The following is a 26,120-nucleotide window of genomic DNA, read 5'->3' on the forward strand; positions in this document are numbered from 1 at the left end:
AGCTCTATATGTTAGACTCTGAGATAAGGATGCAGCATTAGAGACATGTTGAATGCATTAAGACACAAGATGATGCAAACTTTGTAGCTATGCACTTGCAGAGACATCTCACCATCTCTGTTATTGTGTCCTCAGATGCTCTGCAGTTTAAAGCTGCACCAATAATATTTAATATGAAAGGGTTGGTCACTCACAGTGACAAATCCAGAGAATTATCACTTCCCATCAGCTCGACGGAGCATTTCAGTCTCTCTGTTTATTGTTTTTCTTTAACAGCCTATGACGGCACTGTGTTTGATCTCCGTCATCCTTATGGTGCCGTGAAATCTCTGAAAACTCATACCTAAAAGACTCACTAACACTCAGACGTTTAGCTCCTATTTTTACCCTCGCTCAACACTTGGTGAAAACTAAAAGCAGAGCAGAAAGAAAAAGTGACAGAATTTATTTTAGTGTTAGTTCCTTTCACTGCGTCTGAGCTGCCAAAGAATGAGTGCTTAAAAGTTTATTTAGGACAACTGTACAAGGGCACTTTGAAAATGGATGCCTATTTGCCCTATAATAGTCCCACATTACTAGTTTAATATTCTGTAAATCTGTAGGAAGTAGTCAAATCCTATTTGCGTCACTAACTGTATGAACTCTGGTGTCCTTTATGCTCTAGATCCACTTATTATCTACACTCTCACACTCCCATTTCTCTTCCTAACACACACTGAATGAACTGGCGCTTATTTATATTCACTTACGATGTGCTGCATCTCATCGTTATTGCGATCACTTGTGTGGTAATTCATCTCACAGTTGAAGGTTAAAAGCTTGATAAATATGTTTCAAAGTGATTAATCAGTTAGTCGGGACTCATTAGGAGCCATTTCACTTAACCGTCATTAAGAGCAATTTCAGAAGGCGTTTATAATTATTGCAATAAACAGAAACTATGCATATTGACGAGGCTTTCACTGAGCTTTATAGAACCATTATGTTTACACCTCCAGAGACGGCTGAGAGTAAAACATCACTCATTGCTTTTCTATTTTGACTGACTTTATAACCTACTGCCATCCCATTCGACTTCTACCTTTGTTCCCCGGAGCCATTTACACACTTCCATCTCTCCCAGCCCGTTTATGCATAAGTCCTTAGCACCCACTTATTGATGACAGAAAATCCTACCTACTTTTACATAAATGCTGAATGCAGTGAAGGAAACCCACAACAATCCTCCATAAATCTGTCCCCCACAGTCATCCCCACAGTCTGGCAGTCAGTTACCCCCCCTCCCCCTCACCTTCAGAAGGCCTGCCTTTAACGCGGCATGGGAGGCAGCAGGGACCCGTATCTCTCCCTGATCTTTATCCCTACTCTTGGCGGAGCTGTCAGCTTAAACCTTCAGTTAACCTCCGCGAGAGAAAACCCTGCGAGAGAAAACAACCTCCACATCTGCGTGTTGAGAGCCGGGCGTTTAATGTGGCACACGTCAGCGTACATACTGGTTAGAAAGCGGGTTTGACGTACGCCATGAAGACGCTCGTGGTGAACAAACGCTGCATAATGACAGATCAATGAAGAATGACAGGACGGAAAGCCTGAAGAAATCTCTACACATGGTCTATTAATAACAGGAGATCTATTTTGGTAACCCACCCCCCTCACACAAGTGGATTCTTAGCTGCTATGTCAATGAGTCCAGAAGATATCAGTCATGTGCTGCCCTGTAATCCGACCACAACAGGAGGCACTTGGTCATAGTCGATCTAGACAACATCCATCCACACATTTCTCTCTTTATGCAAATCCCTCTCCTCCTATCTGGCTCTTCTCCATCTCCTGCCCAGATCAATACCCAGCGCACCTCTTGGTGTGAAACCAGAACACAAACCCACGGGACAAACATCAAACGGCTGTCTTAACATCTTTTGATCCCCCTCTTTTTGCTTCAGAGATACGACTTCAGTGACATGTGAAGGGTCTCTGCAGGGAGCTGTGATTGCATCTGGACAAGTCAGTGGAGTGATCCTCGAGAGGGACAGCAGGATCAATCGCTCCCCTATCATTAGGATTTATTAGCCTCAGTGCTTTCCCTCTGTCTGCCCAAGTACCCGTCTTTTGAGGAGGTCCAGTTTATCCTCGGCGAGAGCGTCTCTCAGGGCGCCGAAGAAGGCGTGATAGTGGGCCGTGTTGTGGATCATGAGCAGGACTCCAGCCAGCAGCTCATTGGTCACCAGCAGGTGGTGCAGGTACGCCCTCTGGTGGTTCTTGCAGCAGTAGCAGCCACACCCCTCCACCAGGGGCCCGAAGTCGCCCTGGTACCTGAGAAAAGTTCAGAGGGGGGGAAGTAGTCAGATCTTAAAGTATCAGTACCAAGCTGTAGGAATACTCTGTTCTAATAAAAGCTGTGTAATCCATTCATGGCTGTGGCTTCTTGTCCAATCAACGATCAAAGTTTCAACACATCACCTGCCGCTCAGTAACAAGTAGTTGCTCCTTCACTCATAATTCCCTGCCCTACCCCCCGCTGGTGTTTGATTACAGCTGCCACAAACCTCTTGTCTTTCAGATCCATCTCAAAGGGAGTCCTCTGCGTTTGATCGCCAGGACTCAGATCTCCGTTGCGTTGCGTGTCCCCTGCCGTGTCCTGGTGTTCACCTAGCACTGCCAAAGCATGCATACATCGCATTAATTCGAACTCATTCACACCGTGATCTCACAGAATATCCAGCCAGACACACAGACACAAAGGGCTGGAAGAGCGTACCCTGGCGTGACCCCTTCCGAACACCGCTGCGTGTCCTATATTCTCCCCGTGGTTTACATATAATTACCTACTGTCGATGTTCTGACAAGCAAAGCCTGGGGGGGTTCACTTCAAGGTGACTTCACTTAATTTAATGAGAGTGGAAAAACAACTGGTGAAGAGCCGGGTTACAGGGCTGGTGTTCTGCACAGTTACAGTGAGGAAACGAGAGGGGGGGGGGGACAGAAAAAAGGGACAGAATGGTCGATAGTAATGCATAACATAAAAGGTAGAAGAAAAAAGCATCGAAACAGATGAGGCGGAGAGCAAAAGTGTAAAACAAAGCATGAAAAGGAGCTTCTGAGTTGCTGATAGGGGAATAAAGGGAACGAGGCTCGACAGAGGGGGGGGGGGGGGGGCCCGAGCAGACAGGTCAGAAGCAGACCGTAGTAAACCTTCAGTTTTACCGCTGCAGGGAAAACATATTCACAGACTTCATCTTCCTTTTACGGTTAAGAAACGGGACATTTTATTTACCCCTAAAATGAATCCATTAAGAGGTCATAAACGCAGCTCAACGATATAAACCCATGTGATGGATCCGGCCCCCGATCAGATGAACTACGACTCCTTTATATGCCTCATGTGAGCATGATATATCGGTTTCACCTATTTTCCAACTCTTTTTGCACCAGGAATTACACATTTCTATGCGCATCATTCTAAAGTATTATGGTCTATCTGAATCTAGTCTTACTCAATTTAATCAAACATGTAGTTTTGGCTGGAAGTGTAGTAAGGGGAGAAAAGAAGGATTAGATCAATTAAAGAAAGTACTACAGAGAAAGAAGTAAATACAAAAGGGAGAGGAAGAAGGAAGGAAGGAAGGAAGGAAGGAAGAGATAGAACAGATAGGAAGGAAGAAAGGAGGGAGGGAGCGAGGGGAGAAAGGAAGGAAGGAAGGAAGGAGGGAGGGAGCGAGGGGAGAAAGGAAGGAAGGAAGGAAGAGAAAAGAACAGATAGGAAGGAAGAAAGGAGGGAGTGAGGGGAAGAAGGAAGTACGAAAAGAGGGAGGGTGTGAAGGGAGGAAGGAAGGAAGAAGCAGACCAAATGAAAGAAGGAATAAAGGGAATGATAGGTAGAAAAGAAGCAAGGATTTAGGGAATGATAGAACGAGGGTTAGTAAGCATATGGTCTGCCGTGTCAGAAAGCACACTAACCCCCCCCCCCAGCGGGAGCTTATAATTGAGAGAGAGGGGAATTAGATTTCTCTCCAGGTTTGACACCATCTCGCTCTCAGCTCCACTGAACTCCATTACGCTCCCTGTACAGAATCGATTAGCGCTGTCTGACACGTCACGCTGCAGACCGAGCCTCACTCAGTCCGTCAGACGAGTTTCACGCAACTTTTTAATGAAGCACAAAGACTCAGCGGCTCACAAGAACTTTCAGCTCCGGACCCGGGCTTATTGTTACCAAACTGGAGCGGGTACGGGAAACCTGATTGATGTTGCAGATTTCTTTCCACCCCTGACTGGCTGGAAAACACACTGTAGCTCCAACACTCATTCGATCCATCTTTGATTTTAATGCATGATAAATCCGACTGCAGGGAAACACAGCTCCCACATTCACACCCCATTTCCCCTCCGTTTTGTAAACACAGACTTTCTCTTGCTCTCTCCAAATTAAAACTAAATGCGGGGGAGTTCATTCCCCAAGAACAACAAAGTCTGCGCGCTGAACCGCTTTAGTCTAGTTAGAGATGTTTTAATCAGAGAGAGACTCCCTCTGCTGTGAGATGAAGGGCCCTTTGCATGAACATCTGTTAGTGTCTTCACACACTGCCCCTATATGCTCAGCTCATTATCAGCCAGTTGTAGTCCTCTCTGCCATATATAGCATCAAAGTGAGGCGACTTCTCATATCCATACCGCTCTGTTCCTGATCTCTGCGTATTTACAGCCTGATTGTTGCTTTGTCTGTACTCCTACATGCTCGGATATGGGGAGAGGAACCAGCACAATCTCATTTAACTCAGGTTTCATTACAAACCTAACACATGTAGCGAGAGAAAGACCCCCCTACCCAAGCTCCCAAATTACATCGTGACACTTCAGTGTCCTGCAGGCATACAGTATATTACGACTACTGAATAAAAAAAACTGTTTTCCAGTCAATGTTCTTGATAAAATCATCAAAAATAATCATTTGATTAACTTCGAGCCACATCTGTTTCACCTGACAGATTTTAAACTCTTAAAATTGCTATTAACTCTGTGGGCTTTGATTTAAAAGCTCAAAGTTTGCTGTGTGGAGAGTGTGGAACAATGTGTGTGTACGTCCTTCAGCATAGTAAAGGGGTGTGGGGGGGAGATGCAACTTGAGAGCAGCTCAAAGTTAACAAGCTTGATCTACATCCTCTGATACGCTCAACTCATTGCACCTTCAGACAGAGGCTGGATACAAGAGAGAATGAAAGCTAAATCATTAAGACTGAAACAGGCTGTTTTATTAATGCCCCTTGTACGCCATAGCTGCCAATTACGCTGAATTTTAAATCGTTTACTCTCTCAGGGGGTTGTCTGTTTTTAAATTGGCCTGCAGCAAAGAAACACAACCATCGCAGATATTCACCACACCTGCGGGGGGCGCTCTACCTGCGAGCTCTGGGTCCGGGGAGATGTTGAAGCTGAAGCTCAGAGCGCAGCCTCGCTCCGTCACCTGGAAGGGGAAGAAGCCCTCGAACAGATCCACGCCGGCCTCCACGCACACCAGCACCTCATCAGGTCGCCCTACGCCCTGCAGCAGCCTGACAGCACACACAGCAGAGAGCTTTAAAATTAAACATGAAATAGATCATCATCAACATTAACGTCCCCCCAGCCTTCACATTACCCTCTAACAACATGTGCACCCTTGTGTGTTTGAGCTCTTCAGCGGCCTCCAGCTCCCTCTGACTCCCCGCCTGCAGGCATCAAGGGCAAGCCCAATTTAGCATTTGGTAATGACTCTGCTCTTTGCAGCAGGAGCAGCTCACAAGCAAACATGGCAGAGCTCAGAGGCAGCCACTACTCCAACTCTGACACAGCTCCTGCATCACCTCCGGGAGAGGAACGCTCATGTGCAACAGACTCCACTCTTGAGTGTCTGGTTGGAAGCATTATGGTTCATTCATTTAAAGAGGATCATCTTCAGGTTCATGTTTGTGTATTGAGCCTCTTCTTGGTCATGTCTCCATGCTTTAATGTTCAAAAAGCGCTTTATTTTTCTCATACACCACCTCTTTTCACCCTCGGTCTGAAACCAGAGCTCAGTAAGAAATTACCTCTGGAGGGAACACAGGGATTTTATTCTCTGGAGACCATTTACATGCACCAAAAACTAATGTAACACACTAAAGGAAAGGGAACACCCAAGAAAGCAACACAGGGCCTCTTTGAACCAAGCATTTCATCGACATAAGAAGTGTTATTTGCAACAAAAGTGTGAGTTTTTTGAAGTGTTTTGTATTTGATTGATCAAACCAACAGGTTCTTCAATGGTGAATAGGATTATTTGCTGTGTGTTTTCTTTCTGTTGGGATTTACTGCAGGGCATCTTCAGTGATTAATCCAAAGCTTTCTGCATTATAATTGATGTCAAGACAATAAATAACAATTCCCTTTGTGCACCTCCTGTTGTTTAGTACCAGCTGATTTAATGTCTTCAGAGACAACTTTAAATTAAACATTTGAGTACAGGGGAGAAACTTCCTCACACACTGACCTGGGTTTGTCCTCAGGCAGCTCTTTGGTCACAGCGCTGAGGAGCTGGGTCCTCAGAGCCTGGTCCATGGAGCCCGTCTGCAGGCCGTCCACACAGAACCCGGAGACAGGCCTCTTAGCCGTCTCCTTGGCCGAGCGCACCCTCTCCTCCAAGATGTCTCCACCCTCCACAACCCCAAACACCTCCACGCCCTCCAACTCCTGCCAGTGACAGACATTTGAATGATTAACAGACACACAGGAGCCCTGAACGATGGGAAATGGCAGGTAAATAAAAGGAGTAAGAGGGAAAATGTATACGGAATTAAAAAGTCTCAGAACCCATCTGTGTTTTGATGCCTCAAGCTAAACTGCAGCTCAGCAATCAAGCCGCTTACTCAGTACAATGTTTATATCAGGTATTATTTGCAGTTTGCTGTGGGTTGTTTGGCTCCTGCTCATTCTACATTTATACATTTTTGTCCCAGGGGAAATTTGGTTGTCAGCCAAGCAAAATAATGTACAGAAGAGCACATCTCAAGGAGAAATGAAAACAAAATGTATTCCTACAGATCTTCTCTCTTCTTCTTGCACACTTCCTGATCACGTACGTGCTGAGAATGTATTCCTTCTAATCTTAATTTTTTCAGCCGCAGCATCGCGACCCCTTTAAGTGAAAACACACCAAACATCCATCCTTGTCTCGTGGGCTTGTGCCGTGCATCACTAATTCACAAATGCAATCTGTGTGTTTAGACTGTTACATGCGTGTGTTTGCACCTCAGATTTTTGGTGAGCCAGCAGACACTCATCCAGGTGGGCGAGGGAGCGATCCACCGACTTTCTGACCCTTTTGCGGGAGGTGTTGGTTTGCCACGTCTCTCCGTCCGCCATGCTCTGGTACCAGTCTGGCTTCACGGCCTTCTGGAGGGCCATGAACTTGGCCACCGTCATTTCAATCCGTCCACCACTGCCCCACACTGACACCGTCTGAAACAACACAGAGAAGGACATTCCAAATTAAACAGAGGCGTAAAGAGGACTTATCTGCTCAATTCTAGCTTCCATATTTGTCTTTAGTGTCTCTCCTGGGACATGTCTCCATGCTTTAATGTTCAAAAAGCTATTTATTTTTCTCAAACTGCCTGTGCTGCAGCTCCTCTTTTCACCCTCTGTCTGAAACCAGAGCCCAGCTGTGAGTGTTACGTACTGATGTCACTATATCACAGAAGAAAAAAGGAGTCCATTCACCTTTGCAGACCATTATCATTCACAAAAACCCATATTTAACAAAGCCAAAGCAGAATAGGGTCTCTTTAAGAGGTAGCTGGCTCTGGTAGCTATTCTCTTAATAGCTTGGTATTGTGGGAAAACCCTTCCTCCTGCCAAGAGTTAAATGAGAACAGTAATAGCAATCTCACAGCAGCTTAGCTTAGCGTAAAGACTGGAATATAGAGTGAGCCTGACTCCATCCAAAGGTAACAAGCTCACTAATTAAAAAACACAGAGTAGTATTGATCTTCCCAGAAGCTTAATCCTACCTTGTTAGTAGTGTAACCTGTGGGGCAGAGGGTCGCAGGATCGTGGAGCGCGCAGTACAACACAGTGTCATGAAGACCTGCAGAGCAAAAAATTTAAATCGATGTGAGCCACTCACAGGGAACAAACTCAGGCGACGGACTGAGACGCTTTCTGACTGCGAGAGGTCTTTGCCTTATCAGCAAACACAGCTGCAGCGGGAGATCAAAAGGTGGCGAAACAAAAGGCTGAAAACGCTGTTATTATTTCTAATTATTCAGTCCCTGCTCTTCCCTCTCAGGACTTCAGAGACGGCGAAGTAGTAATCCTCTGACAGTTGAGAGATGTGAGGCTATAGTGATTGCATTTATAATTCCATATGTGGGGGCTCGAGGCACGGGGAAACTTAGTTCCACAGAACTGAATGAGGTCCCTTTTCTGAGGGAATTTATATACATTTTATAAAAGTTCTGATCCGGATCGTGGAAATAATCAGCTTTCCAATATTGAAATCAACACACTGTATATTTAGAAGCAATTTACTCCAGCCTTTTCCAATCTATTTAGTGTGCAGAATGCATGTGTAACATTTACATCAATCAGGATTGTGAGCCGGGCAGAGGTTATTTTAATGTGGATGCTATCTTATATATACAGTCTATGGTTGCTATTTAAATATTTATAATGCAGTCTTAATTCAATTATTTTAATTGGTAAAAATACAAAAGCAGCCTCCTATTTCTGACACACAGATGATTTCATGTGTTATATAATTGTGGGATATACATTCTTTCTGTTAATCACATTAAAATGGTGAACAAAAACACAGCACCCACTTATTAATTAAAAGCAGGATGATGTTTAAACCCTGCTGTGGAGATATTATGTGTATTGCAGTGCCTGCTGGGTTGAGTGCCTGGTATTATGTGTCTGTATAAAAAGCCCTACTGCATTCATTTAAATATAATACTTCAGATTTCTCTTGGTAAAAAGAAGCTGATTATTAAGAACACTTTCTCATATGTTTTTTTTCCATTTCCCCAAACTAGGTTTTATGTCATTCACCAACCATAAGAGGATTCCTTGCTAGGTGATTAACTGGATTCAGTTAATAGATTACCATATTATCAATACTGAATAAATATGAATACATTGGGAATGATCAGTAGTTTAATCAATGCTGTTTGGTCTGTAGAGGGTCCCACATAATCCTCTGCTCTCTTCTGCCATTACTCTATCATCATGTGCTGTTCATACATAAATCAAAACAAAGCACTGAGAGAAAATAGAGACACAGTCTTAGGTAGCAAAACACAATACACATGACAAACACTAATTTACAACAATTAAATAAGTAAGAACCCAAATATACAAAATACTAAAGCATTCGGATCAAGAGTTGAAAGCAGCTTTATGCAGCGTGTCAAGGAGTGATTTAAAACGAGACACAGAGAAAGCACGCCTTCCAACTCCAAAGCCGAGGGAATTTAATTTCACCTTTAGTTTAAGCTGGGGCTTTGGACAGGTTAAGAGGGTACTTCCAGAGGATCTCAGGTGTTTGGTTATAAAGCTAGAGCAGCTTGGAGACATAAGAAGAAGCCATACCAGACAGGGCTTTAAAAGCACAACACTAACTCCACCAGAGGCATGTACTATGAAGCCGGATTTGGGGTTCAAGCAGGGATATCTTTTAAAAATGGATCTGAGGGAGAGACTCAAGTCAAAACAGATGCCATTATAAAATAAAACAGTTGATCACCAGATGGTGGATGGTAAACTGGGGTGGTAGCACAACAGATTTGAAATCTTAAAAATGTGATTACAAGTACCTGCAAACTTCCTGAACCCATCCTTGAACTCCTCCAACACTTCCTGGTGCTCTGCTCTTAAGAACGAAAATAGTATTGATTAGAGTGTATGTGTGTAATGGGGATTCATTTGAAACAACAGCTCAAAGAAGCAAATAAAAAAGTTTGATTGAATGGATAAATCAGATATATCCAGATAAGCACAATAACATAGCTCTAAACACGTTTCACTTTTACAATAAATTGAACAAGTAAAAATCCTTGCATATACACTTACATATTGGACAGTGTGACCTGGGTGACAGAGGGCAGGGTGCTCAGGGTGTATAGGGTGTCCTGGGTGAGGTGGGGCACGGTGCCCAGGTGTGTGTGCAGCAGACACCCCGGGACCTCCAGAGAGAGCTGCCCCGTCTTACCGAGCCCCTTCAGGACCCCCAGACGACCTTTCTCCAGCACCACACGGGACAGCTCCAGCTTCATCCTGCTGCCAGCCATACACCGGACGTGGAAGCACCACGAGTTTGAAAACAGCGGCTCGCAAACACACGTGAATTAGCCACGTAGCTAACTAGCTTAACTAATCACGTGATACTTTATTTACCTTTTCGTTGAATTAAAATGAAAACCGCTGTTTAAGAGAGAATAATAAGCCCTACGTATCACTGTTGTGCTGGTTTCAATTGTATAAGTGTTTAATTTAAGAGCAGCTTTCATTCGCTTACCTACGACACTCCACAGAGACTACAAGTCGCCTGAATATGACGTCATTACCAGTCGCGGCGTAACTTAGAAAAACTACAATATCCCCCCTTTTCGAACAAAAACTCAAATGTAACAATAAAACATGTAAATGAGCAGAGTTTTAGATTTTCTAGAACTGTATTTGTAAGTTTTATCATAATCTAAACGTAAATGTGGCTCCTGTGTAGAGGGAAACAATGTTGCTATGGTTACCAAGAACTACAAACAGCGTAGTGGGCGATGTAGTCCTAACATGCTTTGTTTACGGGACATGTAGCATACATCAATTGTTATTTGACTACATTACCCAGAATGACATGTGGTCCTCTCGATAGCGGTTGTGTACAGGTCTTGCGTTTTCTTTGTGACGACTTCTGAGCACTTTTAGTTAGCATAAAAACAGTCAAATAGTTACCTTTTGCAGCTGTTTGTAAACTATGCTATGATGGTTGAGATTGTGGTATAGTAGCAGCGGTAAATATCTATCATTAAACAGGTAATGACATCCCCAGGTCCCAACCCTCACCTGTTTAGGTGGAGGAGCCTGAGCAAGGGTAAAACTGCAGACAAGGTAAGTTTGGTCTCTGGATTTATGTTGAATTAAAAGGTGTAGGGCTTCTAAAAAGTGAACTGATAATCCATTCAAGCTCACATCAACACTTTTCAATTACATGTTATGATTCTCAATTTTTAAGACTTTCCTCAGGATGATTAAATCCCTACAGAGATAAAAACATAATTGTAAAAAATTGGATTGATGAATAAAGCAGAAGCACGTAATACTATGTATTGAACATGTCTCATGTCAGGGGACGGTTCCGAAATGTCCTATAGATGGCCCCTCTCACATGCATCTAGCTCCATATGTCTGCAGGACGAGACAGGGATAGCTGAATTGCTAATAGTAAAGCACAGAGTTTTGGAAGTCTGGGAAATGATTCGGCAATAATCTGCAGATTTAAGGCAGTGGCTAAGCTTTCTGAAAAATAATCCGCAGGCGAAGACATCAGGCATTGGCTGAGCCCTCAATTTCCACGCTGCTCCCACAGCTCAAGGTGTCCATATATTTATAGGTTATCCTTTATTTAACCCGGTCAAAGTCTCATGAGTCTAAGTTCTTTTTCAAGAGTTACCTGGCAAAGAGGGGAGCATAAAAACTGTTATAACAATAAACACACACACTACAAATAAGTGAGTTAGACTTTGCAAAATAGGTACACATTTGTAAATAATTGAATGAATGATTTAGAAGCAATCACATTGAGTCTCTTTATGACGCTTTCTACCTATTTTAGATCCTTCTATACATTATTTGATGAATTATGGGGTCTGTTTGCTTGGCCCTGCACTCTATCTTGAACTATCAGTTCACACTTCCAATTATCTTTTGTTCCTATAACAGAAGCATGTGAAGATAGATGATATCGATCAGTGGAGGAAGGTGAGAAGAGCTTGCCTGTGTGTGGTTTTGGAAAAAAGCTATTTAAATATGTCCCCTTTGATTGATGTGCATTGACCAAACTATTGACTATAATCAGATCATGATAATAATCATTATTCACTCGTCCTCAGCGCGTTGAGGCTGCTTCAGAGTTTGCTGTATCGGAAGTCTTCACCCACAAGAAACCTCGTTCAGGAAAAACGAGCCAAGCTGAATCTCTACAAAGCTCTGAGCAGTTAAGAGATCATGATGACGCTTATAGTGAAGGTAGGTCAGCCTTTAAAGAAATAATAATAGGTGTCTCTGGAGAGGTGTTACCTATATAATGGAGTGGAGCCTCTGCAGCAGCGGCACACTGAACAAGAATGTCTTGCAGCTCAGGCTCTGCTCGATGATTGGCTGAACAGCAAGCTGCGTCTGGAGCTGGAAGTGGGGGACGAAGATGACCTTATGTGCTCCGGTGAGAGGAGAAGCCCTGCTAGTGCTCCACCTGCCGCCCTTAACTACAGCAACTTTGATGGTAATAAGCAAAGACAACAACTATGCAAACTATTTAGCTTCTTCGTTCGAATAGATCAAGAGAAGTTGAAATTCCCCGGCCTTAATGGGAACGGTAAGGTTTTTATTTGACTTAACAAGCCCCATAATAGGAATTAAGAATTTAAGCAGTTAAATACTTCAAAAGGCTGGTGCAGAACAACCTTAAAAGATTTAACAGCTATCGTGTAACCCTGTCAACACTACTAAAGAAGGAGAATAATTATGCTCATGTTCAAGAAACTTTGGGGTTCTAGCCTTTGCAGACCATTAACGTGCACACCTATATAAAACATATTTTTCTCACTTAATTTACAAAGATCTGTACAACTGCCTGGCAGAGGAGGAAGAGCACAGTGCTGTGAACAGCTTCCTACAGGACCTGATGGAGCGGGAGGTGTTGGACTCTGAGGTGATGGAGGAACTGGCGCTGGATGTTGGAAAAACAAGGAAGAAGTTCAGAAACCAGATCGTCTCCATGGAAGCTCGACACCTGCAGGTATGTGACCCGAGCACATCACGATTTCCTCCAGATAAGAGATGTGAGCGCTGAGGGGTCGGCAAACTCAGTCGTGAGTAGAATCAGTCGGGGCCCGAAGCTGTGATTATCGCATATACTAATTGCCACTGATTGCCACTCAAGGTGCGAGAGAACAGAGCGAGGCGGGAGGCCGAGAGGCTGAGGCAACAGAGAGAGGGGGAGGCTCGGCGGGAAGCCAGAGGGGAGGCGATGAGGAGGGAGCGAGACGAGGAGATGAGGAGGAAGCAGCAGGAACGTAAGCAGGAGGAGGTGGTGCAACAGGAGATGGTGAGGCTGCGACGGCAGAGAGAGGAGCGGAGAGGCCTGGAACAGCTGGTTCGACAGAGGTACGGTATCCACGGCAACAACTGCCGATGTGCTTATCGCCCTGTATCTGAGATTACCCTCAGCCTCCCGTCTGATTGCATCGATCAGGTTCCTGCCTCTTCACTCTTCCCCCTTCCTCTGGTGGGTGATGGATTGGTGGTAACGTAGTGAGAGGAGACAGATCCCTGACCCCGACAAGTGTTGTGGAAGAGCCCTGGATGTAGCATAAGCTCTAGTAATCACAAAGTGTGGACGAGAGAAGTAAATAAAGGCAACCTTCATCATGAAGATCAGGAAAGCCTCAGAGAACGGGGGCCTTAGATTAAAATAAGCCCCCCAGTTTAGATTAAAATAAATCAAAACTGGTCTGACATTTACATAATTTAGCAACTTTCTGGGATGATTGGTCTTCTCTGCAGGGTCCCGGTAGATAAGATGGTTGTTTATTCCCCAGAGAAAGAGCGAGGATTGAAGGGCAGAGGACAGCAAGGAGCCTCCAGCCTGCTCCTCCACTGCCCACCAAACAGCTGCTGCAGGACAGAGGGTGGCGGTATAAAGAAAAGAAAATTCAAGCCATGATTGACATGCGTAATCTGAAGGTTGGTACCTTTCTGTGCTGTGGGAGTAAGTTTGCAAATGTCTCAGTGATTTCCAACCTGTCATGCTGTGGTTTTAGTGTCTGCAGAGGCACTTCTCTGGGTGGTATTCAGTGGTGTTGGACAGAAGGCTGCGGTTAGGTAAGGCCACGGCCCTCTGTGACTGGAAGCGGCAGCTGAGAGCCTGGCGAGCGTGGCGGGCTGTGGTGTGGGCGGGGAAACAGCAGAGAGAAGTGATGAGGACAGAGCAGGATCTACGAGCTGAATACAGGCAAGAACTTCACAGAAAGTGACATGTCTCCATGCTTTAATGTTCAAAAAGCTGAAACCAGAGCCCAGTCTGCTCTGATTGGTTAGCTGGCCGGCTCTGGTAGCTTAGAGTCCCGCCCCTAAACGAGCACTAATTGATGGTTTCCTCCAGACAGTGCCAGCTGGCTGTGGAGAGTGACCGGAGGCGATTGCTACGGAAATGTCTGAATGAGTGGCAGCTATGGTGTCGGATGGAGAAGGAAAAACGAGAGCTTTTGGCTCGGCAGCAGGAGACCCGGAGCAAGATGGCCGCCTTAATAAATGCTGCATCAACAGGCCAACTCAAGGCCAAAGACAGCCAAACTTTTCAGCCAATAACAGCCTCACCTGAGGAATCCAAGCAACCAAAAACCACTTCGAAGGTGAGGAAATCATATTTGAGTTGGTCGGTGATGCCAAAGGCTAAAATGACTGAGGCACTGGATTTGAAATGAAATTGTGAGAAAAACTTTTCCTGCTCAAATATTCACAACTCTGGACAGAAAAAGGAGGGTTAGTGGTGTACATATAGGGGGTGGGAAGTCTAGAGAGAAATAAGAAGTGCAGAATAGTGGAACAGAGCTCCAGGGAGGGAGGAAGCAGAACAGAAGATTGCGCTGGAGCTGCTGGAGATCATGGCCGAGGGGTCAATAAAGAGGCTGTACACGCCTCTTCGCCCCCGCAGCTTATATATCAGGATTCCTCGAGTCAAATCAATTTTGTGCTGCTCTATTGTGTTATTTATTTGAGTTTTAAACCTAAGGGAGGATTTTTTTTCATAAACTTTGCTATCTTCATACCTGTTTATTCCCTCTCTGTAGGAAGGTCCCCCCAGGTCAAGCTCTCTGGCCTCAGACACCTCTGCAGAACATCAGAATCAGACCCTTGTAGGCGTTGTGGTCCAGCCCACTCAGCCATGGCAGGTGACCCGACGCCACGCAGCCCCCACCGCCTCTGAGCTCCAGAACAAAGGTAAGGGCGGAGGCTTCACCTGTACAAAGAGCACAGCGACGTCCGGCAGCCGGTTCGAGAACAGACACGCCGTGCAGCAGCAGATCATCGGCCAGCAGAGGAGGCTGCTGAAGGAGCAGCAGGAGCAGATCGCACGGCTCAGGGAGGAGCAGAGCATGACGGGGCTGGAGCTGGAGATGGAGAAAACTGCACAGATCACACAGCTGCTAATGACAGCAGGATCCAGACCGAAGAGCCACAACCCCACAGAGCAGAGGTAGACCCACTGAGACATGAGGAATATAAGATGTACTGAACAGCATTCACTACTGCCTTATTCTTCAGTTTAAAAGTAGAGACTAAATTCCCTATAATTTGGTCGTTAAGAGCCTAAACGTCAACTGTAACACGTTCCAACTAAAAATGCATGCTAAAGTTCCTCTTTAATTATATTTACCAGTCATAATAAAGGGTAAAAAAACAAGTCAGTGGTTATAAATGTGAATAATTAGTCATTAATGGATGCTGAAATGTCCTGTGAGACTTTTCTGTAAGGTCATATTTTAAGTGGACTTCAGTAATGAATAATGCCACTGGTTTCAACTACTTGAATAAAAGTGAAACACTCACAGAAAGTGGTACAACTAAATCATCGTTAATTGTAGTTCAAAACAAAGTTGATCCAGTTCTCATAAATCAAAAGTTGTAGAGACTTGGACCTGGTTAATTGTGCAAAAGGCCCAATCATATAATCCTGAGAGCTTCGACATGAGTGTGGGAGCATGGAGGGTCCTCTGAACAGCACTGTATGGTGTGTATATCCTCAGTCCCCGAGGACACTCACCCTGCCTGCCTCTATACCTCCATGCCCCACATTCACGCGCTCTGAAACTGTCTTCAGATGATGAAAAATCACTTGCATTAGCTCAATTCTCTTCCACACTGCAGACTAATGTTGGCCCGTCTCCCTGCACCTCGGGGGTGGAGAGGATATTTTACAGGAACGATAAAGTAATGACTGGTATAGTTATTGTTTGCAGGAGGTGGAATGGGGTTATCTGGTATATCTTTCCTTATTAAATGCAAGGAGAAGGTACATAGAAAACACAGAATGCTTTTCAGGCTCAGAGAGGACGGAGGATAATAGAAAATTGATGGGTGCTGTAATGAGATATAAATGAGTAAAAGTTCCAGCCTTCAGCTCACACTGAAATTCCTTCTCAGATTTATGAATGAATGTGGTTTGAAGTTCCTAAACTCGATACCTGTCTGATAAAATGTGCCTGAATAAGATGTGCAGCTATGACAGGCCTTTGTCTCTGAGCTTCTGGCTTTGATTGTCTGCAGGACACTGAGGACGAGTGAAGAACCTGTCAGCCTCGTCTCAAAGAAAGCCGTCAGACAGAAGACACGCCCCTGTCAAATCATCACGGGTCAGTCTGCAAGGTCCTGAAAAAGCAGAGGACGACACACACAAACTCACATATATTCAAAAGTACATTATCTCATCCCAAACATACAATGCTGGAGCTCTTTTGTCAGGGAAATTGCCCGACCTTGCATCACACATAAGGAGACATTTGCATAAAAAAGCCTACAGTCGGAAGCAGTACGCGTTCAGAATGTGAAAACATACATAATCATATCCCCTCCTGAGACTCTGCTGTGCCACATAGGTATACCTTGTGCTTACTGACCTCTCCCCTGCTCTTTGAAGCCATGGAGGTCCGTGCACGTCACCGCGAGGAGCGCAGGCAGGAACTCGAGGAACTCAGGAGAAAAAAGGAAGAGGAGAAACTGGTAAAAGATTAATGAGCTGTTCACCAGACTGTTTTGTTTTGCAGGATGAGGGATTGTCAGAAACGATATTAGGAAACCATTATTTCATTTGACTTTCCAGGCTGAGATGAAAGCCGCAGAGGAGCAGAGGCAGCAGGCGGAGGAGGAGGAGAAACGCCAAGCAGCGGAGAGGAGGAGGGAGGAGAGAAGACAGGAAAGAGAGGTGAGGATTTGTGGACGTTGATGTGAGAATGAAGGAGAAATACTGAGCGACGTGTAGAGGAAAACATTGAAATAATGTCACTTCAAAGCAGGTTTCACTCAACCCAAGGTTCATTCTGTTGGGTTCAAACCCAGTGAAATAAACATAGTAAACATGAGTGAACACTTCTACACCTCAGCTTGCTCTACACCATAACCTGTGTTGCATTGTTTTGTAAAAAGGCTCACAGCCCATGTGTTTGAGGATGGATGATAGAAAGTCCCTTCCTCCTGTGTGTGCAGAGGGAAGAGGAGAAACAGAGGCAGCTGAAAAGGCAGCAGGAGCTCCTCTCCATTGCCCGTCGACACTACCTCAAAAACCTGCTTCTACGGCGAGGCCTGGCGCCATGGAAACGCTTCATTCAGCTCCAACAGGCCAACATAAAGGTGAAGCGCCCCTGTCTTCAAATTCAGCCGTCAGACAAATTTGATCCGTCCTCAGTCCTCCGAGTCAATATTTTTTTAAGAACCCGTGGAGGTGCTGGATGATCCTGGCTTGACCTTTAACTTTTAAAATCCTATTTGGAAAAGGAAACTGTGCAAAGAGAGCTTCAGGCTTTCCATTATCATACCGGCTCCCGCAGAATTACAATAAGGGAGAATTTCAGGTAAAAAACGGTGGATTTGAATAATAAAAAGGCTGCCTGCTCAGTCTGATATCTAACTTGCAGACATTCACTTAAACTCAATGTGACTATAAAGGCTTTTACAATTTAAATGTAACGCTCACGGAGGTGATGCACTGGTGGACATGTTGCCTCATCATTTCCTCCCACTAAAAAGCTTGTTCAGTTATTTAGAGTATAAAGTCCTCTATGTGTTGAATTGTATGATTCAAAGAACACGCTGTTTTATAACCTTGTTTTTTTAAAGTATAAATAACATCTTAAAGATTCCGTTATGAGAAGAATATCTGGCTCTTCATCTGTTTCTCCTTTTGTTGTTGGCTGATGTGGTTTATTATTCCTCTTGCTGGGATTATTTCTCGTCCCAAAACCCAACGACTCTGATATTCTTGGAGAAAGCCCACACTGAACAAGGCAGATAGAAAATCTCCAAATAGAAGCAGCATTCTTCTGAATCATTTCATCTACAGACTGATCCCCTCTCTGCACAGCATCAACTCTCCTGTGCATACATGTTTCACAGCTACATATAAACCCTCGTGTTAAATCTGAGATACATTCGAAGACATGTGATCCATTGTTTCAGCCTGGCACATGAGTTTGGATGCCTCCACCAGCGTGCACCAACACTTTTCTTTTCAATTCCCGCCAGCTGGCCAGCACTCATCACAATCTCTTCCTCCTGAGGCGGTGCTCGCTGCGCTGGCAGCAATCAGCGAGAGAGTCCTCGTCTCAGAGAGAAGCTCGCGTTGACCAACTGCACCGGCACACTCTGCTTCGGAGGAGCTTAAGTTGCTGGAAAAGAGTGTGTATTTACACCCGCACAGACACACACATTCAGTTACTCAATCAGGATTGCAGTGTCCCATCTTCTGCTGGTGATTTAGAGCTTCACCTTTTCCTAATCTCCCCTGCCCACACTCAATCATGCTTTTAAGAGCCCAGCCTTTTAAGAAATAATGGTTTCTACTTATCCTTGTTAAAGCTAGTGCAAACCTCATCACTTCCCCTCACTACCTTGCAGTTGTTTTGTTGCTAACAAAGCAAAAAACTGCCGCCTATATCTGAGTGAGTGTGGTGTGTTTCAGCTGATGGACTGGCGGATGATCCAGGAGGAGAGAGCTGAGCGCTTCCACCGCGCTCGCACTCTGAGGAGGGTTCTGCTGGCGCTGCTGGACCATGTGACCCAGGAGAGGCTGCTGCAGTGGGACCGTCAGGAGCTGGCTCAGGAGCACAACAACAGGTCTGTGACTCCAGCATATGTTCACTGATCTAATGAACAGCTTGTTTAAAAACCAGTTGAAAGGTTAAAGCAGTTTGGATAGTTTGCCGGAATAAAACCATGCCTTGGATCTGTATCAACATCAGTTTTACAACTCATTTTAAAGAGGCCCCATTATACTTTTGGGGGTTTTAGTGCAGATTTAAACAGTGTAAGACATTTTGCAGTGCATTGTCTTTACCCTGCACCTCCTTTGCATTAAATGAAAACTATAAAATCAGGGCCTAAAATCTGCTGTTAGCTGGAAGTGTTCATATTTTGATTAATGGAGTCAGTTTGGGGGTTTGGCTGCTGTGGTAGAAACTTCAATACGGCTGAACTAGCAGGAAAAGCACTGGGTTTAAAGCTTGCTTAGTCAGGGTAATTAAAGCAAAGTATTCTCCGTAGTAAAACTTTTTCTCCAACAACTCATTGTGAAGACATTCCACCTTAAGAGCACACAGAGGGCTGAAGGGACAGTCAGCTAATCATCAAAGTTATGAGGAATCATTGTCTTGGAACCATAAATGTCAATTCTGCCATCTATCTTGTATACAAATGGGATCTTTGTCTTGCTGATGGCGCATGAGAGGAAGTCTGGGAACAGTAGCGATGGCTCCTCTGGGCCCGGTGGATACTAATGTGCTGGAGAACCACCCAGTACTACACCTTTCAGTGTGAGCAAAGCAAACACAGCAGCAGCGCAGTCAGTTTTTACATTTCCAGTTAAATAGTTCCTCTAAATAATACATTTTAATCAGCTAACACATTCAGGTTGTGAATACGCCTTATACATTAGTCTGTGTCCCATTGTGGACTAAATTAAGGATGCTCTGACTCGATTTAATTCTCCCTCATTGACGCTGAATGTGTTTACAGACTTGTCGAGTGTGGTCAGATAAATGAGCGCAGCCCGCAGGTCCATTCCCACATCGACAATAAGCCCCCCGGTGACATCAAGTGAAAACTCATTAGGTGTTGTGATCACGCAGGTCTCTACCATTCAGTTTCTCACTGCTCACTTGTTCCCCGTCTGTTCTCCCATCTGCCTGCCTGTTCAGACGGGTGCTGAGGAGATGTTTGCAGGCCTGGAGGCAGCTTCCCTCTCTGCAGCGCAGGGAGAGGGCGAGGGAGGAGAGGAGGGACAAGCTGGGACGAAGAGTGGCTGCCATCCTGCCCGACTTCTGCTCACATCCACTGTAGAGCCTCTGGGATAAACACACACATCCGTTCAGACGACACACACACATCCTCAAAGCTCTGGAGGGAACTGTTCTCACTTTCATTTAATACAAATAAAACTTTACACAAATACAACTTCAGGACGTAACTCTTTGAGGATATTGCTCTAATAAAAGCAGCAATAGTGTAAACTTCTCAAGGTGACATTAATGTGCATTTTTCATATTCCAGCTGTTCCATAGTTTAAAGCAGGTTGATAAAAGTAGCTGCTCATATATTAACGAACCAATCGTTCATTGTGATTAATGCAAGCTGTAAAACTTTAATCAGCCTGAGATGTTTAATGAATCCCTGAAAAATATCCAATTCACAAGTCCGACAGAGGCAGACGAATGTTTTTTGTGCGAGACTTGTGGTCTTTGTGCTGCTGCCGAGAGAACGTCCCCACGAGGAGCCGGACACATTACTCAGTCTTGTGTTCCTCCGTCTCCCAGCACGGCACTAGAATGTAGAGGACACACAGAGACGATATTGAAGTATTGGGATGACAGTCGCTGTGCAGGAATGCTTTTTTCTCATTTGTCAGAGGGACGGGTGACAGGTGTAAAGGTCATTCAGCTGCATGGAGGAGATACCAGCTGAGAGTGACACTAAGGGAAGAGAATGTATGTTTTGTTGAAATGCATTGAGAGGACATCAGAAGTGAAGAAGCCATGCTGCCATCCAGTGGACAAGTACTTAAAATCATTGTCTCTTACACCAGGTCTGTTGGGAGGGGGGTTGGTGGATTCAGTTTTTCTCCCATGCTCATGAACTCTTCCCAGTTGCCTCGGAAACCTCGAGAGTAAACCCCCGTGTCAACAACGAGCCCCCAGTATGAGCTGCGAGCGGTTTTCTCTCGCAGCGCCAGGCGGGCCTCTCGCTCCGTCACGTTGTAGCTGACGTTGATGACCTGCACGAGCAGCAGGTGGAGCAGCCCGCAGGTCACCAAGCTGCTGTACCACGCGCAGGTGAAGCACAGCGCAGCACTGCAGAGACAAGAGGGTCAACGAAGAAGTGTCAGGGCTCTCTGCTGCGCACACTATGCTTTAGCTTCCTACTGCATCTTCCTAGTTATGGGTTTTTTTGGTCATATTTTATGATATGGTCATCCTAGAAAAACATTTATTTTCTATATGCAATGAAATGTAACAGATTTTGTGTGACCGTGGCAGTATAGATGTGATTTAAGGTGTGTTAAATTGCTGCACACACCTTTAAAGTGCCTCTTTGTGTTTGGCAAAAGCACATTTTTTGATTGAATCTGAATTTGTATTTAGATGAACACGTTTAAAAAGAACATTGGGAATAAACTGTGTCTTTTTGATTGACTATTCTGAAGAGCCTTAGGTAAAAGCGACACAACAACAAAGCAATTCCAACCAGGACTGAGTCATTTGGTGAGAGAAGCTTCAATATGCAGACTAATAGAGCTTCATAATGAGGTAAACAGTAACTTTGTTGGACCATAATGTTAAAGTGACACAGCCCAGAATGTGTTTCTCAGTACCTGTACTGGTCGTAGACCCCGGGGCAGTACAGCAGGGCGGTGAGGAGTAGCTGATCCGGACACACGCTCCGCAGCACCAGGCTGATCCCGTACACAGACGTCGACAGGAAAAGGACGAGCGTAACCAGGAAGCTGCGGTGATTGGCCAGCCCGACACAGCTGTTTATCCTGCCCGGGCACCGAGGGAGGGGACGCACAAACACACAAGTACACACACAGGCTGACAACACATCGTACTGAGACCCCAGGGTTACTACACACGTAGGATGAAAGCAGGAAACGGTTTATCGTAGCTGCAGATAAAGACTGAGTGGTGTTGATGACACACACAAATAAAGACACAACAGGTGAGGCCAGGACAAACACACATTCAGTCTGAGCTTATTAAATATCCTGGAAGAAAAGAAGGCATTGTTTTGGAAAATGAAAAGCCTTTTTTTAGATTTATTGAAAAGTTTGTGCAGAGAAGACGATCAGACGACAGACAAGAAGACCTCAGAGTTTGAGACGTGAGACAGAGACACAGTGAGGCCGAGTGAGAGGCTTTGTGAGGGGACCCACCAGACGCAGTGGTGGTCGAGACGCCGGACGCAGACGCCACAGATGCGACAGTGTCCCGCCCTCGGGGGCCGCACCACCCTGCACGCCGGACACCAGTTCCTGCGGCTGCTTTCCTTCAGATCTGCCTCCCCGTGCTTCGTGGTTTCCGTCCTGTTGGCTGCAGTCATCGTCACGTCGTGTTTCCCCCCGTTCACGGCGGAGTCTATCTCTGCCAGAGGGCTGTGATAGGTCACCGTGCTGTGGACGTCCTCCAGGTTCGGCCGCACGATGCCAGGGTCTCTCTTGGTGTGGAAAAGTGCCGCCAGGGTGAGAATGACCCCTGTAGTTACAACAGCCGGCTGCATGACACCAAGATCACCGCGGGGAAGCACCTCGGTGAGGAACAAGTAGTACATGTACCCGAGGGAGAAGAGGGCAAGGCTGAGGAAGAAGAGCGTCCGGCCTTTCTTGCGGTGTGTGAAGTAGTAGTACCACAGCACCAGGCCGGGCAGAGCGGTCAGAGTCACCACGCCCAGCAGGAAGTGGAGAGCAGCGATGTGAAGAAGCACCGGGAGGAGAACGAGAGGAGGGATGACGGACAGCTCCACTTTTCTTGCTCCGCCCCAAAGCCAAGGCACTCGGATCCGGTCTGTGAAAACTGCAGTCACATGAGACAGGGACTCGGGTTTCTGAGACTCCCTCTTAAGAAACCTGAAGGAGAAAACAAAAACATTGGTACGAGTTTCTCCAACATGGCTGTTTTATATCGTTGTAAATGTAATATATGTGGCTTTTGGGCTGTGGATTGTCGGTTTATGGCCCTCACCTGTCACAGGCGTCGTCCAGGTCCTCACAGTCGCAGCAGCAGGCCGCCACGTGGCTGCGCTCCCCCAGTCTGTTCACATACTCGCAGCAGCACAGCGTCTCCTCCTCCTCCAGCACCTTTTTACCACGCTTCTTCATGATGGGCAGCCTTACGGTCTACAAAAACAACACTAGAACAATTAGAAACATAACACGAGCTAAAAACTGCAAACAGACCCTGCCTATCTGACCCCACCCAGTCCACCTTCTACCCTCACATCTGTCACACATCACTGATGAGCCGCACGGTCCCCCGCTGCTGGCTTATCTGTACGGCGCTGATGGATCTGGGCTGAGGTGAGCAGAGGTATTGGAAGCATTTATAACAATCACAGGTCTTCAGCGTCCCCTTCATCTCAGGGCACTCGCGTAGTGAATTGCTAAGTGGGATTAATGCCTCGGCTCAGGTAAACCTCTCTGGGGATCTGGCGCCGTTAAATGACCCTCTGATTAGCCATCAATCAAAGTGTGACGTTGTGGTTCATTATTATTCATCAGATGTTGGTTAAAAGGTCAATGCCATTTACCTGGGGAGTTCGGTTTTGAAGATAAAACGGCTTCATGTTCTGATTAATGAGTGCAGCATCCACGAGCACATCTGCTCCTCCACCACAACAGAAAACTAACACTGCTGCAAGAAGTCGTAGCGTGACTGTGGAGCTCAGCAGTTCTCTGCTAACATTAAGGGATTTTCTACGGTACACAGGGCTTGTGAATTTTTGCAAATGCTGCAGGGCATTGAATGCTCCTTAAATATCATGCACTGCAGGATAGATGGATGTAGCTCAGTTGGAAAACAGGAAATAAGTCAGCATATTTTGATAGCTGCTACTCCAGAGTTTACATTGTGACACGTTTCTGCTTTCCTGTATTTTATGTGATGGTTTACTACGTGGGATTTTTCTACCTGTGACTATTTCATGGCATCTCATAGACAAAACAGTCAGTGTTCCATCAATTAAGTAGTCAGCTGATTACTCAATAATGATGGATCCAGCTCATATTTCCAGAGATTTACCTGTACAGTGTTGGGGAAAGTCACCTTAGAACTGTCATTTTAGAAAGTCATTTACAGGTTATATCAAAGGACTCCTGTTCAGCATGACCCTGGATATGTTCATAACAAATGCATCATGGCTGGATTTCCAGGGACCTCCAAGCCTTAGACCCAAGGATCTCAAAGTATATTGGAAGCCAAGGCCCTAAGTGTCCACCACCAAGCCTAAAACTGGGCCCCTGGGTTCCCCTAAACCCCTCAGTGCTTACATTGGTTACTCACAGGAACATTATCCAGCCCTGGGCAATTTCCTACATTGTAAATAAAAGTGTGCTTTTTCTTGAGTTGACAGGTATACAGAGGGGGTAGAAGTACTCAGATCTTGTACTTGAGTAAAGTAGAAGTACTCAGATCTTGTACTTGAGTAAAGTAGAAGTACTCAGATCTTGTACTTGAGTAAAGTAGAAGTACTCAGATCTTGTACTTGAGTAAAAGTAGAAGTACTCAGATCTTGTACTTGAGTAAAGTAGAAGTACTCAGATCTTGTACTTGAGTAAAAGTAGAAGTACTCAGATCTTGTACTTGAGTAAAGTAGAAGTACTCAGGTCTTGTACTTGAGTAAAGTACAAGTAATCAGGTCTTGTACTTGAGTAAAGTACAAGTAATCAGGTCTTGTACTTGAGTAAAGTAGAAGTACTCAGATCTTGTACTTGAGTAAAGTAGAAGTACTCAGATCTTGTACTTGAGTAAAGTAGAAGTACTCAGATCTTGTTCTTGAGTAAAGTAGAAGTACTCAGATCTTGTTCTTGAGTAAAGTAGAAGTACTCAGATCTTGTTCTTGAGTAAAGTAGAAGTACTCAGGTCTTGTACTTGAGTAAAGTAGAAGTACCAGAGTGTAGGAATACTCTGTCACAGTAAAAGTATTCTAAATGTTCCTCCAGTGAAAGTAGAGAGTACTCTCATCTAAATGTACTTAAAGTAGTGACAGTGTTTGATTGGTCCATTTCAGAATAATATCTCTGATATGTTTTATAATTATTGATCATTAAGTGTTCTCAAGTCCCTTTAAAACTGTACTTCAGTGCAGTACCTGAGTAAATCTACCTGGTTACTTTACACCTCTGCAGGTAAGTTACTTATATTAAACGTCTCCTGACAGCCAGTCTGCAGGTCACAGTTGACCCATATTTTCTCGTATTCTACCTGACAACAAGCAACTGCTGTAAAAACGTTCAAATGTGGCACCAGAAACACACACAACATGCTAAAAGCGTCAACATACCTGAACATGCCTTTCGCTTTCGAGTACACGGAGTCTTCTCCCCGGTAACAGCTGCTGTACTCGGTGTTTCTCGGAGCTACATGTCGGTCAGTGGGTGGTGGAAGTCCCCAGGAGAACAGCAGGTGTAGATAGAGACCGGTCTGTGTTCAACTGTCCAGGGATACGGCGTCTCACACCGGATCCGGTTCCGCTGAGGTGAGGGAGACGTCATGTAGCCACGCCCCCAAACAGTTAACGTCATTACGTCATGATCGGACGTCCCAGTGAGTCATGTGTGAGATCATGTTTAGTTTAGAATATTTTAACTAATTATTACAGTTAAGAAGTAAAGTCTGCAAAAATGTACAATATATATATATTTAAATGTCCCTTCTTGCTATAAGTGGGTCCTAAAAGATTATATGGTAAATCCCAAGTAAAATAAAAATAGTACTCTTTTACGACTCAATTCATCAAAAAAATCAAAAAGGAACAATAATCGAAATAGTCTATTTAAATTTTGTTTTGCATATATAATATTATACATTCAACATACTGCTGAATAAATATAGACTACTTTGTCACTTTGC

General features: G+C 44.9%; 3 protein-coding genes across 5 annotated transcripts; 1 reads left to right on the forward strand and 2 right to left on the reverse strand.

Annotated features, from left to right (window-relative positions):
• Positions 1-1,444: 1,444 nt before the first annotated feature.
• On the reverse strand, positions 1,445-12,710 carry qtrt2 (queuine tRNA-ribosyltransferase accessory subunit 2). Of its 2 annotated transcripts, none has more exons than XM_063912915.1 (8): positions 10,087-12,710; positions 9,831-9,886; positions 8,025-8,101; positions 7,264-7,473; positions 6,506-6,705; positions 5,398-5,549; positions 2,547-2,655; positions 1,445-2,313 (listed from the first exon to the last, which is right to left on the reverse strand). In XM_063912915.1, exons 1-8 carry the CDS (start codon positions 10,302-10,304, stop codon positions 2,073-2,075), a joined length of 1,263 nt encoding a protein of 420 aa, XP_063768985.1. In that variant the 5' UTR covers positions 10,305-12,710; the 3' UTR covers positions 1,445-2,072. The 2 variants fall into 2 exon arrangements, with proteins under 2 accessions (XP_063768985.1, XP_063768984.1); XM_063912914.1 differs by having other exon boundaries at positions 5,380-5,549.
• On the forward strand, positions 10,879-20,470 carry ccdc191 (coiled-coil domain containing 191). The gene is made up of 17 exons (XM_063912911.1): positions 10,879-11,121; positions 11,953-11,991; positions 12,123-12,258; positions 12,368-12,511; positions 12,849-13,027; positions 13,172-13,395; positions 13,830-13,974; positions 14,052-14,242; positions 14,393-14,642; positions 15,081-15,487; positions 16,558-16,643; positions 16,928-17,010; positions 17,111-17,212; positions 17,494-17,637; positions 18,529-18,681; positions 18,965-19,119; positions 20,199-20,470. The coding sequence occupies exons 1-17, from the start codon at positions 11,050-11,052 to the stop codon at positions 20,338-20,340; spliced, it is 2,652 nt and encodes an 883-aa protein (XP_063768981.1). The 5' UTR covers positions 10,879-11,049; the 3' UTR covers positions 20,341-20,470.
• Positions 20,409-25,792, reverse strand: zdhhc23b (zinc finger DHHC-type palmitoyltransferase 23b). 2 transcript variants are annotated; one of them, XM_063912913.1, is made up of 6 exons: positions 25,552-25,792; positions 23,235-23,389; positions 22,430-23,119; positions 21,869-22,036; positions 21,078-21,347; positions 20,409-20,820 (listed from the first exon to the last, which is right to left on the reverse strand). In XM_063912913.1, the coding sequence occupies exons 2-6, from the start codon at positions 23,369-23,371 to the stop codon at positions 20,787-20,789; spliced, it is 1,299 nt and encodes a 432-aa protein (XP_063768983.1). In that variant the 5' UTR covers positions 23,372-23,389; positions 25,552-25,792; the 3' UTR covers positions 20,409-20,786. The 2 variants fall into 2 exon arrangements, with proteins under 2 accessions (XP_063768983.1, XP_063768982.1); XM_063912912.1 differs by having other exon boundaries at positions 20,409-20,969.
• Positions 25,793-26,120: the final 328 nt, after the last annotated feature.

The sequence above is a fragment of the Eleginops maclovinus genome, chromosome 21 (assembly GCF_036324505.1).
Source record: "Eleginops maclovinus isolate JMC-PN-2008 ecotype Puerto Natales chromosome 21, JC_Emac_rtc_rv5, whole genome shotgun sequence".
Classification (NCBI taxonomy): domain Eukaryota; kingdom Metazoa; phylum Chordata; class Actinopteri; order Perciformes; family Eleginopidae; genus Eleginops; species Eleginops maclovinus.

Excerpts from the sequence above, each read along its gene's own strand:
- zdhhc23b (XM_063912912.1), bottom strand. The coding sequence starts at position 23,371 with ATGAAGAAGCGTGGTAAAAAGGTGCTGGAGGAGGAGGAGACGCTGTGC. Across the intron at positions 22,037-22,429 it reads CTCGACCACCACTGCGTCTG|GATAAACAGCTGTGTCGGGC; the intron begins GTGGGTCCCCTC and ends GTGCCCGGGCAG. Across the intron at positions 20,970-21,077 it reads CCCCTCCCAACAGACCTGGT|TGTCACTCTCAGCTGGTATC; the intron begins GTAAGAGACAAT and ends CTCTTCCCTTAG.
- qtrt2 (XM_063912914.1), bottom strand. The coding sequence starts at position 10,304 with ATGGCTGGCAGCAGGATGAAGCTGGAGCTGTCCCGTGTGGTGCTGGAG. Across the intron at positions 8,102-9,830 it reads TGGGTTCAGGAAGTTTGCAG|GTCTTCATGACACTGTGTTG; the intron begins GTACTTGTAATC and ends TTTGCTCTGCAG. Across the intron at positions 6,706-7,263 it reads TGGCTCACCAAAAATCTGAG|GAGTTGGAGGGCGTGGAGGT; the intron begins GTGCAAACACAC and ends TGTCACTGGCAG.
- ccdc191 (XM_063912911.1), top strand. The coding sequence starts at position 11,050 with ATGACATCCCCAGGTCCCAACCCTCACCTGTTTAGGTGGAGGAGCCTG. Across the intron at positions 14,643-15,080 it reads AACCAAAAACCACTTCGAAG|GAAGGTCCCCCCAGGTCAAG; the intron begins GTGAGGAAATCA and ends CCCTCTCTGTAG. Across the intron at positions 15,488-16,557 it reads CACAACCCCACAGAGCAGAG|GACACTGAGGACGAGTGAAG; the intron begins GTAGACCCACTG and ends GATTGTCTGCAG.